This window comes from Brachypodium distachyon, chromosome 1 (assembly GCF_000005505.3).
Source record: "Brachypodium distachyon strain Bd21 chromosome 1, Brachypodium_distachyon_v3.0, whole genome shotgun sequence".
Lineage (NCBI taxonomy): Eukaryota > Viridiplantae > Streptophyta > Magnoliopsida > Poales > Poaceae > Brachypodium > Brachypodium distachyon.
This window is the reverse complement of record NC_016131.3, coordinates 67,447,192-67,463,223: the sequence shown is the minus strand read 5'-3', so window position 1 is coordinate 67,463,223 and position 16,032 is coordinate 67,447,192. Positions and strand designations below refer to the sequence as shown.

The following is a 16,032-nucleotide window of genomic DNA, read 5'->3' as shown; positions in this document are numbered from 1 at the left end:
AGTGTCCGAGGAAGTATATGTTTGTAGAGATGGCAAATAATTTGGCCTTTTTTGTCTGTGTGCCCGAAACATGCTTCATCTCGCTCCCACGGGCACGCTCTACGTCCTTCTAGAACCTCCTTTCCTTCCTTCCATAGCCGAACCGAAGAGGGCCTTTGCCTCCTCCATCCCAATCACGTACCCCCGGACGGAAGCGCTCCCCATCACCCCCATGTCTCGAGCTTAGCGGCAGCCAGCCAGCCACCAAGGTACACCCCGCCCCGCCGCCATGTTCGGCATCGTGTTCCCGGATCACACCTTCCCCCTCGACGCCACAGCCTTCGGGCAGGTCGCGCCCAACTCCTGGCTCCTCGACTTCTCCACGCTCTCGCTCCCCGCCACGCCCCGCTCCGCCGTCGTCTTCCTGCTGCCGCCCGCCGCGGCCGCGCTGCCCCCAGGCAAGGCCGTCGCCGTCTACTTCCAGGCGGCCGGCAACCGCCCCTTCGCCTTCCTCGGCGCGCTCGGCCCCGCGCGCCCATCAGCCACCTTCCCGCTCCCGGAGGCCGGCGACGAGCCGGAGCCCCCGGTGGGCCCCGCGAAGCTCGGTGTCGCCGTGGAGGACGCGGCCGCACTGCCCCCGGCCCCCGACGAGCAGCGCGCGGAGCGCGTCGCGCTCCGCGTCGGCGAGAACCTGTTCAATTTCATGCAGTCATTCTGCGCCGCCGACGGCGGCAAGCTGGTGGTGCCCACGGATATTCTGGACCGGTGGTTCCGCAAGTTCCAGGAGAGGGCCAAAAAGGATCCCAGCTACCTAAAAAGCTTTGACTTTTGAGAGCAAATCCTAGGTATTTACTTAATCTGTGTTGGTGCTTTCTGTTCTTCAGTGCAGTTGGGTGCGAATTGATTCGGAAAGAAGCCATCGTGCTCCATTCTGCAATGCGAGTGTTTAGTTTCGTTGCAGTAGGATGTACAAGGGTGTCATCTTAGTAGTTTCAGATTGTGATCTCCCCAGAGAGGAAGATTTCCCACATAATGTAGTGATGAACATGTACCTGGAATTGGCCAACAGGGTTTTGGGAGTCTTGAGAAAGCTACATTGAAACTGGTCATCTTGGTTCTTGAATATCCTTATTTCTTGGATTTCTTATAGTTCGTCAGCATGTGCGATCTGTTGTGAATTTCTATGGGTTGTGCGTTTTTTTTTGTAAGCAATTTTTGTTCTAGTTCATGAAGTAGTTTGGAACATAATCTGAATATTTTGTGCTGAGATAAGCATATCTTCCATTTCATCAACAGATAGATTGAAACTTACTGAACTGAATTTCGCAGTGCAGGATGTGTAAACAATTTGGAGCTACCGTTTGCTCCACACTTTGGTTTGTTGTTACAGACGATCCTATTTTTTAATTGGATGTCAGTATGAACTATGAAGTGTATGATTGAGGAACCTGTTAAACTTTTGGTTATGCATAGAAGCGCACATGAACATTTGCTCATGGATTGTGGGGGTTTATTTCCTTCAAGTACCAAGCTGACCTTGTACTGGAATTGTAAGGAAGCTAGAAGGATTACTCTTTGCAAAGTCATGAAGTGCAATAGTTACGAAATTTAGAATTTGTGTTATGCATGAGTTGTTTAAATATATGTCGCTCATATTTTTAAAATTTCTGATAAATAAGAATTATGTCAAAATATTATTTTTGAAAAATACAATTACTCTCGAAAGTCATGAAAACCAATCAAGCATAGTCAAAAGATCATGATACGTATAGAACGAGTGGCAATTAGATGATTCCGTAGCCTTTAAGTGGTAGTCTTGTTGGAGTGAATTCACGACCACCAACTCAGATCTTTGTAAGTGTAAATGTAAAGATAAAGATAAAGATATGGTTGCCTTTCATGCCTGTTCAGATTTCTTGAGCTATTTAGTTTCAGATATTATGTGTTTGGATTTTGCTTGTTTCTCTACTAGTAGTGATTAATGGTTTAGATATGATAAAAAATTTAAGGAAAAGGGCCATCCCCCGGTTCCATTACTAAACTGAAACTTAAGTTCAGAGTTATACAGGACAAAGCACTGTGAAACTGAAGGCCCTGCTAGAGCGCAAATATAAATACGAAAAGTCAAACATCAAAACTATCTCCACATCAGCTTAGAACACCATCCAGCGCGCCCAGCCCGACGATGTAGTGATCTGCAAGCTTCCTTCTTTTCATTTGAAGACAAGCTGGGGTAGTTCTTTCATCTTCATCTCCACTTGGTGCATGAGCTGAAAGACTTGATCTGTTAATTGTCCCTGCAACACAGTTGGAACTACCTACCCCTGTCTCTGCATCAATTCATTTCTTCAAGGTCCTTAGCTACATTGTTGGATTTGTTTTTCCTGCGTAACAGAGTAGATAAGTAGACACTAAAAGTCTTCCGCTTCACCTCTATGCATGACTGAAAATTCTAGCTGTATTTGTGAACTAGTTGTGGTATGTGCTCCTAACATGAGCCCTCCTTAGTTATTTTTGTGTATAATCACAACTACTTTGGACTTTTGCGGATCATGTGTTATCTTTTCCAATCTCAATTGACTAAATTAGCACTTCCTACAAACTGTTCTTGTCCTTGTGCCTTTGCTTCGAGATAAAAAGATCGAAAAGGTTTTGCCCTTTTTTTTTTCTTGTCTGCATACGAAGATGTGTAGTAGAAACAAACTACATGGCGAGACTTCCATAAGCTGACACTTTCAACAGTTTTGTGGCAAAAACCTACTCTCGTTCTTTGATTGTCTGTTTCGTTAGTATATCCCACTGGTCGATTAATTTTGTTTCTCTGTTTGTCTTGCAGGTGCAGGCTAAACTGAACCAAGGTTTTGCCAACCCAGCTTCGTAGAGAGGCGACACCGCCAAGGATAGCGCAGGTGGCTTGGTTCCTTGTGGTGGAACCAGCCCACCCTGGTGACTTTGTCAATTTCAAGATCTGTCGGCCGGCTCATTCTGTCGAAGGTGCTTGTAGGGGTAGTTGTGCGTGCGTGTTTGTGGGCGTCGGAGTTTCTAGAAAAAAGCTTAGGTTAGATGGTGGACTTGCATGAAATGACAAACCATCTTTGGTACACTGTACAAAAATACTTTGGACAATCCTGCTTAAAGCATGAATGGTCTTACTTGAAATATTCAAGCATTGTGTTCAAAATTTGATACTTCCCAGTTTCTTTGAAATCCTGGACTGAGATGAGTATTCTGGAAAACGGAGAAGTTTTGATGTGAACTTTGTCTTTTACTGTTTCTCTAGACCCTTCAAATCACAAATCTCGAGTAGTTTGTAGGCGGCAATTGCGTGCTGATGGGTATGATGGGTTGTCTCAAACATGGGAAAATGATTTTTAGTCATGTTTGGAAAGAGGAATGACAGTTTAGAGGAGGGAGTTTAGAGGAGATTCGACATGTGAAATTGTTTTTTAGTCGCTTGTTTGATACGGAAAATACACGCGGGGTTAAGTTTGTGGGATGGGAGTTTATGGGCTTAACTTAGAAATGATGTAATGTAAGTTATGATGAACGGTTAAGGCTATTTTGTCAAACAATTCTCTTTGAATTTCCCTCTCCTCCTGTTATTAGAATGATTGGAATTGGTCACTTAATTCTCATGTCCAATCTCTTAATCCTCTATTCTCTTTAACCAAACAAATAATTTATCATCACTTACCCTTTCAACTCCCATTCCCTTAACTCTAATTTCCCCGAACCAAACAAGCTGGACAGGGAAATGGATTCATGTGAGATGATCACCAATCTGGCCTGCCTCAGGTGGCATTTGAAGCAACATATCCAGCTACTGGAAACATCTGTGTTATCTAGAAATCATCAAGTATCAAATCAATAACGTCCCATACCGAGGAAGATGATCGGTTCCCATAAGCACTGTGTTCCAGTGGACGAGTACAACACATCTGGATGTACGCCTGTGTAGGCCGAATACAGGATACAACACACCTTTGTGATTAGAAAAAATCGACCTCTTCTTTCACATTAGTGATACCACATCCAGAGATAGTGAAATAATCAATTAGCACAAAACAAATGCATTGAGAACTTTCTCATGTTCCCTAACCAAACATTGATCAACCTCACAGTTGGAACTTGGAATTACAACATCACCACAATCGCTAGGTCATGTATCTACAAGCAGTCTTGCCTAAAACGCGTCACAATCTGTCGTCACTCATTAGCATTGTCAACAGCTAACACACAATGGTCCAGTCTTAAGGATAGCCTCCATCATCACCCCTCCCACCTATGAAAGCCTTTCTCCCTGACTAGAAATGCTGCATTTAAAAATCAAGATCAGCAGAGTTCCTGGGGAGATCCTGGAAATCACATGAAAATAAATTATGTGGGATTGATCACATACTCAGTGCAAGACCAATGGAGAATCAGGTTCTGAGCCGCTAATAGAGGCAAAAGATGACATGCTATCATCTTTCGAAGCTGTCGAGAAGTTGAGTGGCGCAGGCGTCATCCGCCTATTCTCCTTGAAGTAAGTGTTGTACCGACCAGAATATGAGCGTGGCGTCAGGAGCTCAGGAGTAGCACTGCCCGCCGAGACCCTCCGGGGCATTGGCGTCATGAAACCTGATCCGTTTCCATTTGGATGATGGCTGCTCATCCTCCTGTTGAAACTGCTTGTTTTCTTCGGAGTAGGCTTGGACCCAAAGATCAACTCCTTCTCTTTAAGCAATAGATTCTGCAGCTTCTTCTGGTCCTGTAGTAAAGTTAATCAACAAGAGAGATGACTCTTTTTGTCATGATTGTAGCGCCTGAAAGAGTAAATGATACTCCCTCCGTTCCTTAAATTAGGGCGCATATTGTTTTCTTTGATCGAGCCTTTGACCAAAGATTACTCTATCGACATGTGACTTATGTGATACAAATCATAACTATAAACAAGTACTTGTGAGTACGAATACAATGATATCAATTTTATTACACAAAAATTATATATTAATAGACTAATTCTTGGTCAAAGGCTCGGTCAAAGCAAACAATATAGGCCTTAATTTAAGGAGCAGAGGGAGTATGGTAATAAATGATTTATACCCGGTATCGTTTCTTATCTTCCTCTTTTTGTACCCTTCTGAGTTTTTGTTCTTCCAAAATGGCAACCAGACGAACCTTCAAATGCAAATTCGACGAATATGATTATATGGAACAGATCCAATGTATGCATTTTTTTATAATTCTGGCGAACTAGCTTAGTAGCTTACCCCGTCATATAGAAATGGCACGTTGCTTTCATCCTCCCAGGCAAATGTCTTGTCTATCAAGTTGTCAATCATAGCTGCAGAAAAGAAGTAGCTTGTGATTATGTTACACACCAAATGAGTGACTATAGGCAGATAGTATTCAAGAGAGGGAGGTTGTGCGCATGAACCATGAAGCATAGTTATGTCAAAAACAGCTTATTAGGATCTGGGGCCACTGGAGTGTCAAACAGTACTTAATAATGGTATCTCAAAGCTGCAGAAACGAAGACTCACTCGGAATCTTTTGAACGAGTACCCTTGCTTTCTCTGCACGCTTGAGATTCAAATGGGCACCTCTGCCAGCACTATACCTGTTGTCATCCTGCAGTAGGACATATGCAAGCCTTAAAAACGAACATTACCTAAAGCATAGTAGAGATGTGCATTGTTTATTATCAGACAAACTGTATCTGAATATTCAGTGCTCCCCCCACCCAAAATATAAGGCATCTAAGTTTTGTTGACTGTCAAACTTTTGAAAGTTTGACCAAAGTTATAACACAAGATATTATCATCTGCTATATCAAATCAATACACAATGAAAACATATTTCATGATAGATATAGTGATCTTTATTTGGTACTATAGATGTTGATAATTTTTGCTATAAACTTGGTCAAACTTCAGAATGTTTGACAGTCAACAAAATTTTTGTGCCTTATATTTTGGAACGGGGGGTGTACTAACATGCCAAAATAGAGGAAAAAGGTAGAAGTCAAATTAAGTTGATGCACCCTGCAACAGAATGTTTTCATGAATAAAAGCGTACTTGGTTGTATTCCTCAAGCCAAGTTTCTTCATCACAAGCTGATAGCCACCTGTCTACTCTCTCCATGATATCTTTTCTTGTTAGGGATTGCTCATTTGCTTTTGCTATTTGTTCTTCAATGCTGGAAAGAAGTTCGCAAGGATCCACTAGACCTGTAAGCGGGAAGTTCTTGGATCATTCAAGATATTCAGCAGGAGCATTTTACAATTGTATGCGCAAGAGAAAGATGTTATCAGGGTAAATACCAGAATCAATTAAAGCAATGATCTTCTCTGGTGCTGTGCTCATATCAGGCTCCATGTGTGCATGTCTGCAGATATTTTCTAGTTCCAACCTTCTCTTGAGAACAAGCTCCTTCATTCTACTTGCCTTTTGTTTAGTTAGTCTTTCGACTTCCTCTTCTGTCTAAATAATGTAATAATAATACTAGTAAGTTTGATTCACAGCTTGTAAAAATATACTAACTCAACAGAAAGTTGCCAAACCTCCTGAATTGTCTCCAATGATAGAATATTAGGAGAGGTGATCTCTTCCTCAGAAGATCCAAGAATAGCTGCCACTTCAGCGAAGTGTCTCCTCTCTTGTTCTGTTGACTCCATCAGATTCCATAACTTGTGGAGTTTCTCCACAATATCTTGCAACTGAACACATAACACAACTAACAACTAGTTAGGGATGCTATGAAACAAAAGGAATTGCTGCTGTAGTCTCACTAAGAGAGATCACCTTCAAGACCCTATTCCTCTTTTCCGCTTTGAGCTTCAAGATAGTCTGAGTAAGACCTTCAAGAGTGCTATCACTGATATTTGTTGAATTTTCTGAGTCGGTTCCATGCAAACTTGGATGCACATCTTTTACAGTATTTGCAAAATCCATCCCAAGTACAGCGCATAGGCAGTGCACTTCATCCACATAAACGAATACTTTCTGAAGGCGATCAGACTGAACAAAAAGGGTACATAAATAATTTATACTAATATGGCATGAGCCGTCGATTCAAATGTATAATTATTATATCTATCAGCATGTTGGGCAGCAAGTTTCTGGTTAAAGCAGTATGTGAAGGTATAACAGTACAACACACAAATGCTTATTGTTTACACCTTGGAAGCAATTATTTACCCGATTCACTATATCTAGTCCTATGCATCTTCTTTGTCTGACAAGTCGTAGGTTACGTTTTGAGAAGATACGATTGAACAATTTTAATGGCTCAACTCACACGTTGTAGGTTACATTTTGTGAAGACACAATTGAACAATTTTGATGGCCCAACTAATATCCTTCTGATGACTGGATAGAAGCAAGCTGCAAAATCAAGCATTGAAGTCAAGTTCATTATTACCTTCTCCCTTTGTAAATTGCGCAGCTGCATTTGAAGATCAGCAAGCCTTCTGGTTGACAAGTCATAATCATTGTTAAGACGTTCATGCTGATAACTGTGATCAGAAATCTGTGCATTTATCTTCTCAATTTCAGATTGCACATTTGAGAATTGCTTGATTCTTTCTTCTTTCGTTGCCCTAAGATCTTCCAAGAGAGGTGTCACTGCAGCAAGTTGCTCTTTCAATGATGCATGTTTTTCATCCACCTATAAATGAACATACATATTACCAAACATGGAACATATAACACTTAATTCAAAGTGTACAATGATGTCAGCTGCAAACGTTTTGGCTCCAGTGCCGTTAAACATGAATCTCCATGATTTCTGAAAGTAGAGTAATATACAAAATCATAATATGTCTGGCGAACTTCAAACATATACCCTGAACGCCAAAATCAATTAAATTATGTAGGTAGTTGCTAATGCATCTGGACGTTGTGGATCAAAATGCCCCACAGTTTTATTTGCAAAACGTCATGAACAAAATAATTTTACTGTAATATCACTAGACAAATATGCTGCATAGGTCAACCTTATGCATAAATTGATATCCTAGATGCATGATACAGGTTGCCTTCAGTAATAACTATTGACTGTTATGCAGGATTGCAGATTCTTGTCTGCAAAAATTTGGATCCATCGAACCAAGCTCTACACCGCCTTCTTTTATTCTAATATGACAAGACTACCTACCAATAGGATGACAAGGCTACCCACGTCAGAGCTATCATCAGTAACTGAAAAAAACAAAACAGCAAGAACACAGGATATGGATATATTCTACACAAAGGGCAGCATGGCATGAACAATGATTTCATTACTCGTCACTGTACAAACTGCACTACCAATATCTGAGCCTCTGCAGAAGTTACAATAATACGAACACGTATTCAAACAGGATCATAGGTTCAAGGCCTGAACAAAAGGCGAAAATAGAGATTATGATATATACCTTAAGTTGTGGGGTATCTTCACCTATTGAAGCTACTAAAGCTTTGAGCTCTGCTTGTTTTGCCATCAGTGACTGACGGAGCTGGGCTCTATCAGCATTGGCACTATCGACCTTACGACGATACACACGCATGCACTCCGTTTCAAGTTCCAGGAACATGCGATCTTTATCTTGTTCACGCTCCCCTATGTCTGTCCATATTTGCTAAAACAAAATCCATGTGTCAGATAATCAAGCAAAACAAAAAACAGTGTACAAATAGCATCCAAAGTCAGCAATATTTACAAGAAAATAAATATCTGTGAGTACCTAGCAGCATTTACGACAACTAAATAACCTCCGCCAGCAGTGACCTCCGCATCTTTAAACTCAAATAAATTGCATGTATCAAATGTTGCACCTACTAATAGTTTCTGAAATGGAACACCGCATGCAACATAAAGACACAACCGGCAGGACTTCTGTTGAACAAGCAAACTGATGCTCATACAGAACATAAATGTTCGTATATTCGTATCGAAATGTGCATCTGCATTGGCTAGCTAGGTCTGTTGGAAAATTAATTTCTTCTTTATCCTATTTCTTCACAACTTTAAAAAAATTGGGAACATGACATAATTTTTCCTTAGTTTTCGACACTAGAGTTGCATAATCAGCACGTAATATCCTCCCAGCTACATTTTTTCAATTTTAAGCACACCTAATGCTATTATGCTTGTATATTGAGTAATACGTGGGAGTAACTAATACCAGCAAGCGTATCATGTTTCTGCTTTGTCCTGCTACATCAGACGGTGGCATAATCAGAACGGTACCAAACAAATGGGATTTAAGCAGCACTATTTTTAAGCCCCTTTCATCTCCAGCAGTTGAAGTACGAAGTACAAGCAGATCTTTGTCTTCTTGAGACACGTAGGGTATTACAAATCAAGAAAGAAGCTCGAAGGTAAATCAAAAGTTCCACCTAAAGTTGAAGTCGAGGAAGCTGCAAGCCGAAGCAACAGATTCCTACCGTTTCTGCTGAAAATCTGACATATCTTCAGAAACCAAAAGTAACCCTTTTTGGAGAGAAGACAAGAAGCTTGCAAATGAAGATAACAACAAAAAAAGTGGACTATTAAGAACATTCTCGGAAAAAAAAATTGAGTTTGTCTTGGAAAGAATACGGGCAAATTTCGAAGAAATCAATCTCCAGACAGCTAAAAGAATCTGCACTGCCCTCAGAAACTAGCAACGCAATTTCCACTGTTCCCATAAAGAACATCGTTGGCACATAATTGGAACGAACAAGTAAATCGGGAAACCGGTATCTTGCAAACTTTCCCCTTCCCAAATCCAATACTGTTATTGCAAAGAAACAAAAGAAAACAAGGGTGCCGCGGAAAGAGAGCAAACCGCATTTCCTTCTAGCGGAGGAACGCACCTCGAGCTCGCGCAGCATCGAGCCGCACGGCGTGTCGAAGCTAACACTGCAGCGCACCGCCTTGTCCGGCCCGTACCCGTCCATGGCCATCTCGCCCATGTCCTCTCCCCAACAAGGAGAAACAAGAAGCGACTAGAAGTCTAGAATCAAAGGAGGCACCACTCCAGTGCCCCTCCCTGTACGGCTGTACCCTCCCCCTCCTGTCTCCTTGCCGGACCTCCTTGGTCCTGTACTGATGAAAGAACCGAGAATTTCAAGGGCAATGCCCACCTCTCGGCAAGCAACCACCAACCCTTCCCCTTCTATTCTGTCTGCCTCTCTCTCTCCTCGCAGCAACCCTTCGGTCTAGAGAGACGGGCGGCGGTAGTTGCTTGGTTATATATGGATCTCAACCGAGTGCAGTTGGTAACTACAGGAAAAAAGAAAACGAGGTGATAAGGGCGAGAGCGCCGAGAGGTTGGAGAAGACGAGGGGAGTCGGTCGTTAAATGAAAAAAGTATCGGGGTGTTTCTGAGTGTGGGGTTGAGAACTCGAACTGAGGACTTGTGCGGTAACGGACAAAAAACAACAGCTGTTTTCTTGATGCGGCTTTCTGAACCAGTTTGCCCTTTTTCTGTGTTTGTTTTCCAAAAGCATTTTGGCAGTGAAATGTGGTGACAAGATCTAAATTTCTGTTATCGTACATATATGCATGGATTGTACTGCGTTTTTTTATGTCTTTTCTGATTCCTTTTACTTTTGAGCATGGATTTTTACGTACCATTAAGGTGATGATCTAGCAGTAGGCTATGTAAATTTTATTTTATTTATTTATTGCCTTGAGACCATTATCCACACTGAATTGAAGAGGCATTAGGAAATGTTGCTATTGCGACGAAGATGATTTTATACGACAGCTAGTTTTTATTGTCCAAATGTCCATCTCGTATGAGTGGTGTATGTTGTGTATAATCTACCGCCACCTTTAAGTGTTTCGAATATATTTAGAAATCTGTCTGTTAGGGTGAGCAGCTTAAGGCTCAAATTGGTGTGAGAGTATTGCCCTTATGTTGGTCCAAGTAGAATTGTTGGAATAATATTGCATTTTTTAGAGGAAGAAACAATAATGTATAAACAAAAAGTTAGCAAAAAAATTGGAAGACTAAAAAGTTTGCAATTTTAACCAAGCCAACGGACGTAACAAGCCCCTTATTGAAGTGATTTTGGAGATCCGTAAGCAAAGTTTATATAGTACATCAGATATGTAGTGTAGAAACACATTGTTTATTAAAAAACTCGTACTTTCTCCATCCAACAAAAGATGTCTTAAATTTGTTAAAGTTGAGAATTCTTTTGTTGCACGGAGGGTACCCAAATCCTTAAAAAAACTATTTTTCCTACTGAGTACAATAAACCGTGTACCACCGACATAATTAGACGTTGAACTGCGGTTTACTCTAAAGTGAGAGGATGAAGGGTAAAGTCTAGGGATTCATGAGACAAATATACACATGACCGAGGAGATACCACATAAAATCCACAAATGTGAGGCATCTACCCTTCATGTAAAATTTCCATAGGGCTAACAGAAGGCGTACGCCCACACCAAACACCACCATTTTTATGGTCCGCTTTTTGCTGACACCGTAGATTGCTTGCAAGCCACACTCGAAGCCTACCAGTGGTCCAGATCACGTGTGCTCCGGCTGGCGCGTGATTTTGAGCGCTCATCCCGCATCGGACGGATGCACCCAACTGATCTGGTTTTACACGTTGCGCAACATAAACTTTTTTCTTTTTGAGCGTCGTTGAGCAACATAAACTAATAAGTGATGGGATGGGGAATCTCCGAGACTCCGATTCCTTTATCTTGTCTTGGCGCCGATTGACAGTTTGCGCCGACCGTTACGCGGTGTGCAGGAGGAAGAGTTGACTGAACTCTGAAGTCGAGAACATGTATTCCTGCAGCCAGCCTGCATTGCATATATGTGAATATTTACACGAGTCGCTACAAATATTATTAATTCCGTTGATGAATCTGAGCCTACCAAAATCCATCACATGTACTACAGTGTTACGACTAACGATACAGGCCATGTGATGCTGAGGTCAACCAAATAGATTAGGAGTAAAAGCCATCCGGTTCAGGAAAAAAAAAAGAGAGGGGATGAAGTTAGCTTTAAAAGTGTATGTGCTAGATCTAGGCCTGGATGGCTGCTGCATCAGCTCTCGGTCTGAATTAAGCTCGTCACCCGTGAAGGGAGTGCAGCTAGGAAGGAACTCCACTCCAGGTGCTCTGCAATGTTTACCCCTGGGCACTGAGCTCTCTGCACACAGTCTAGTTGATACAATTACTTCAGGTTTACCTTCCTTCCTTCCTTGGACGTATTCGATTTATGCTTTCGTCGTCAGAAAGTAAAAAGGCACGCATGCATTGTCACGTGGACTCGTAGCTAGTTCAGGGCTGCAGCGGAGCAGAAATGTTTTTTTTTGAGAGAAGCAGAGCAGAAATGTTACGAGTACTCTCTGGCTGCCACAAGGACTCCTCACAGCTAGCAAGTGTCATCGTGAGTTTGATGTCCCATACTGAAGCGTCATGCAGAGATTTCACATGGCCCCTTTGGCCTTTTCTCGCCATTAAATCCCTTCACAGTGACATCCCATCGTCGCCTGCATTGTTTGGTCAAAAGAACCTGCAGCAACCCCAGCTCGTCCAGAATCCAGAAACTTTTTCCAGTGCAATAAAATCGGAAATCTGACGAGTGAACAGGGACACGAGTACTGAGGCACTCCAGTATGCCTAAACGTGTTAAAATTCTTTTGCCTGTTCATTTGGAGCTCTATAGTGGTTCTTAGTGGTACACTATTCTCTGTCCCTGCAACAACCCAGGACAAGGTCTAGGCCAGTACTCATTAGCCATAAATATGCCTGGTTCTAGTTGACGGCGGCGATGCTTCCATTACTGCTTATTTTTGCTCATGGACCAGTACTCTCGGCGCTAGTCCTGGAATCAAACTCGTACTCCTCTGAATATAAGTAATCTACTGTGGGATGTTAGGACGGATCTTGCCTGTCATTTGTGTTCCTTCTTTATGCTTCATGTACGTCTGTTTAGTCTGGCATCCTACAGTGCTAATTAAGCACGGCTAGTACGTACGTACTCACGACGGGTTCATCTACAAAAAGTATACACCCTTTTGCCTTTGGTGTGCGTGTTGGAGCCAGATTGCGGTCACCCTCAACCGGTAGGTGGCGCATCAAAAAGAAAACAGGAGGCAGAAGCAAATGGCACGTATGGTGTAATTAATGGGGTATATGGCATGGACGTAGACGATGAAGCGTGTGGAAACGCAGAGTCCAGCGAGCTCTGCAATTGTTGGGAGGTTGGCCAAAAATCTGGGCATCGATCGAGCTATCACAACTCTCCCCCGGCTCCAACTTCCTTAAGTTCGGAGAAGGCTATCATTACTGGTGTAATTGGACAGGGTACGTCCTAGCAATCATCCCAAACACAATGATTTGATTGGGTTGCTTAATAAATCATTTTTTCTTCCTGGAGGGCCTGCCATGCTCATGATTCGAACCTAATTAGCTCAAAAGTTTTCCATCCCCTCTGAGATGACCTGAGGTATATACATTTAATTTGGACAAACTAATTTCTTTGGAAATTTGGAAGCCACTTATCTTAGGACAGTAGATGTCATTTTTTGGTAGACCATTTGGTAGATCTCGTGTCACTCTCTCTCCTACTTTGCTACATTGCTACACATTGGTTAGTTGTGTAGTCATTGTGTAGTCCATATGCTTGTACATGAATGCAGTTTACACTAGGAGGAGAAATACAAGTCAAAAGGGAAAATGAAAGAAATGTGACCCCCTACCTGCTTCAGATATACCCCTCACATCGCCAGCTGTATGTATAGTTGGTTCATGGAATTATCATCAAGCCAATGACAAAGCACTGAAAAAGAAAAGGCAATTAATGTATAGCTAAGTATATCTGTGCAATGATTAGTACATATCTAGCTAGACTGTTCACATAAATTTGTTCGACATTTGCAGTTTATATATTTTTCTCTTGGAATAGTCAATCATTATACAATCATTTGTTTGTGGATAGAAGATGAGCAATTATTTTTTCCATGAGTTTTAACTCTTAAAGTATGATGAACCTCCAGCTAGCTATCACCTAACACATGCATTTGTACATGTTCCTTTTCCAATATATAAGCAAGAAATGGGTAGTTAGTTACAGGCTAGACATGCGAGGTAAGTTGCTTGCATTTCAATACATGTAACGAGGGGAGCATCTCAATACCCTTTTTTCTCCAAAACCGTACATGCAACATCTAAGCTCCAAGCACTTTGCTTACAACAACCAAAGTTTTCCTTCCTTCAAAATTGTCTCTATAATACTGATACCTTTTTGTGGCACCTGTTGGATTCGGGCTTCCTGCTATCTCTAAAAATAACGGTGCAACAACATTATTTATACCACCAAAACAGAAATCAGTAGAGTTTTCTCTAACATAGTGTCAAGAAAATATGCATAAATGACAGAAAAGAACACAGAAAATGCAACAGTTATGTCCCATTTCAAAGGCAAATATAGAGTAACTCAAAAGGTTCACCCGATTTTTAAATTTCGTGGAAAATATGAGTTTTAATCCCCGTGTAAAGAATAAATATAGTATTTAACATTTTTCATTTTAGCAACAATTTTTTTTCTGCCTAAGTGCATAAGTATTCTTTAAAAGGTATATATCTCTATACATACATGAACATTTAAAGTGCAAATTTCCTCAAGAATTCTTGAGACATTAAGTACTTTTCTTGAATTTGTTGTTCATCTCAGGTGCATGCGCTCCCGGGAGTCATTTTGCCTCTCTCTCAGCAATATACCTAAATCTTTTTCCATTCCCAATACCTTCTTCTTTTTTGAGACGGACACATCTTTTTATTATAGTGGTAACGTAATTTATAAATAATTAATACTGTAGGAGACTGGACTTCTTGTCCTATGTAACCATGCCACATCCCACGCACACTTTATGGGAAGGAGCATACCCTGCGATAAAAAACAACAAACTGCAAATCTTCTCTATAAAAACTACAAATCATATTGTACGCGTGGAATCTCACCACACAATCAATGTGGCCCTATCAATGCGGGCCTCTTGTTGTGTTGATTTTTTTTTTCAAAAAGGGGAGGGTCCCCGGCCTCTGCAGTGTTGATATAGCATAACTTATAAGCACCGGTATTAGTTCAATACCGGTGATTTGCTTGGAAAAGAATACCCTTCCTTTGCTTTTTTTTTTGAAAAGGTGGAAAACCCCAGCCTCTGCATCAATCGATGCACATAGCCAGATATTGAATTTGTTACTTTTTTATTTGGAATACCGTTCCTTTCTACAGAATAAAAACGCATATATTGATTATGTATTGTTATTATCGCTAGCTCATGCTGCTCAGTCACGCCTCGGCTAATGTCATGAAGCTCATCCAAGCCTTTCGTCCAGTCATTCTCCATTTTCGTTAGTTGATTCATGTTGTTTGTGGTACGGTTCCGATTTATTCCTTCTGTAAACCCAAAACACACGCTACAAGTTATAGAAAATTGCAGCCTATCAAACGGATCAGACATACATAAATCACACAACAGACAACACCACCAAATCGTGAAATTTGACTTGTAGCAAGCCTGATCCGGCAAATGGAAATCCGCTGTCTCAAACTGCCCAAGGCACTATCTTGGCAGCAGTACAAGAGAAGCAGCACATAGAAAGCGGAGAGCGACACGGGAGCCGCAGGCAGGGTAGCATAATACACACACGTACCGCACGTGCGCCCCATCCTGCCGAACTGCCGGCCGCCAGCGGCTTCCCCTTTTTTTTTCCTTTTCAGGTGATACATCGCGGTCTCACGGCAGGAATCATCCGTCGGTTCGGAAGCTCCTTCTCTGTTCTGTTAGAGAGCTTGAGCTTCCCCGCGATGAGGTGCTCCGGTTGGTGATCTGATCCCGGTTTAAGGATGTCGAAGCGCACGCCATCCCGGAAGCTAGCTCCTGCACAACGATTCGACACCGACAGTGAGAAATGCAGTTTGGTTGACACGATGGTAGTTGTGAAGAAAACGACTGATAGAGTTTCAGTAGAAACATGTAATCCATGGACTGATGTTTGATGTTGCCTTTGCATATTTTTCTTTCTTTGGTTTCTGTTTTGTCCTTAGATGATCATGCATGGAGCAG

At 41.7% G+C, this 16,032-nt stretch overlaps 2 protein-coding genes and 1 long non-coding RNA gene across 4 annotated transcripts; 1 reads left to right on the top strand and 2 right to left on the bottom strand.

Moving 5' to 3' along the window:
- Positions 1–3,186, top strand: LOC100830972. Of its 2 annotated transcripts, none has more exons than XM_024456560.1 (2): positions 1–824; positions 1,309–2,809. In XM_024456560.1, exon 1 carries the CDS (start codon positions 269–271, stop codon positions 809–811), a length of 543 nt encoding a protein of 180 aa, XP_024312328.1. In that variant the 5' UTR covers positions 1–268; the 3' UTR covers positions 812–824; positions 1,309–2,809. The 2 variants fall into 2 exon arrangements, with proteins under 2 accessions (XP_024312328.1, XP_003558405.1); XM_003558357.4 differs by lacking the exon at positions 1,309–2,809 and adding an exon at positions 2,816–3,186 and having other exon boundaries at positions 14–824.
- A 761-nt stretch (positions 3,187–3,947) lies between these two features.
- Positions 3,948–10,238, bottom strand: LOC100830662 (65-kDa microtubule-associated protein 6). The gene is made up of 12 exons (XM_003558356.4): positions 9,802–10,238; positions 8,379–8,582; positions 7,385–7,630; positions 6,766–6,981; positions 6,525–6,680; positions 6,285–6,444; positions 6,040–6,191; positions 5,505–5,592; positions 5,232–5,305; positions 5,065–5,139; positions 4,379–4,729; positions 3,948–4,292 (listed from the first exon to the last, which is right to left on the bottom strand). The coding sequence occupies exons 1-11, from the start codon at positions 9,898–9,900 to the stop codon at positions 4,379–4,381; spliced, it is 1,821 nt and encodes a 606-aa protein (XP_003558404.1). The 5' UTR covers positions 9,901–10,238; the 3' UTR covers positions 3,948–4,292.
- Positions 10,239–15,334: 5,096 nt separating this feature from the next.
- Positions 15,335–16,032, bottom strand: LOC112270185. Its single transcript, XR_002962570.1, has 2 exons — positions 15,941–16,032; positions 15,335–15,846 (listed from the first exon to the last, which is right to left on the bottom strand). It is a non-coding gene; the product is annotated as an uncharacterized LOC112270185 (long non-coding RNA).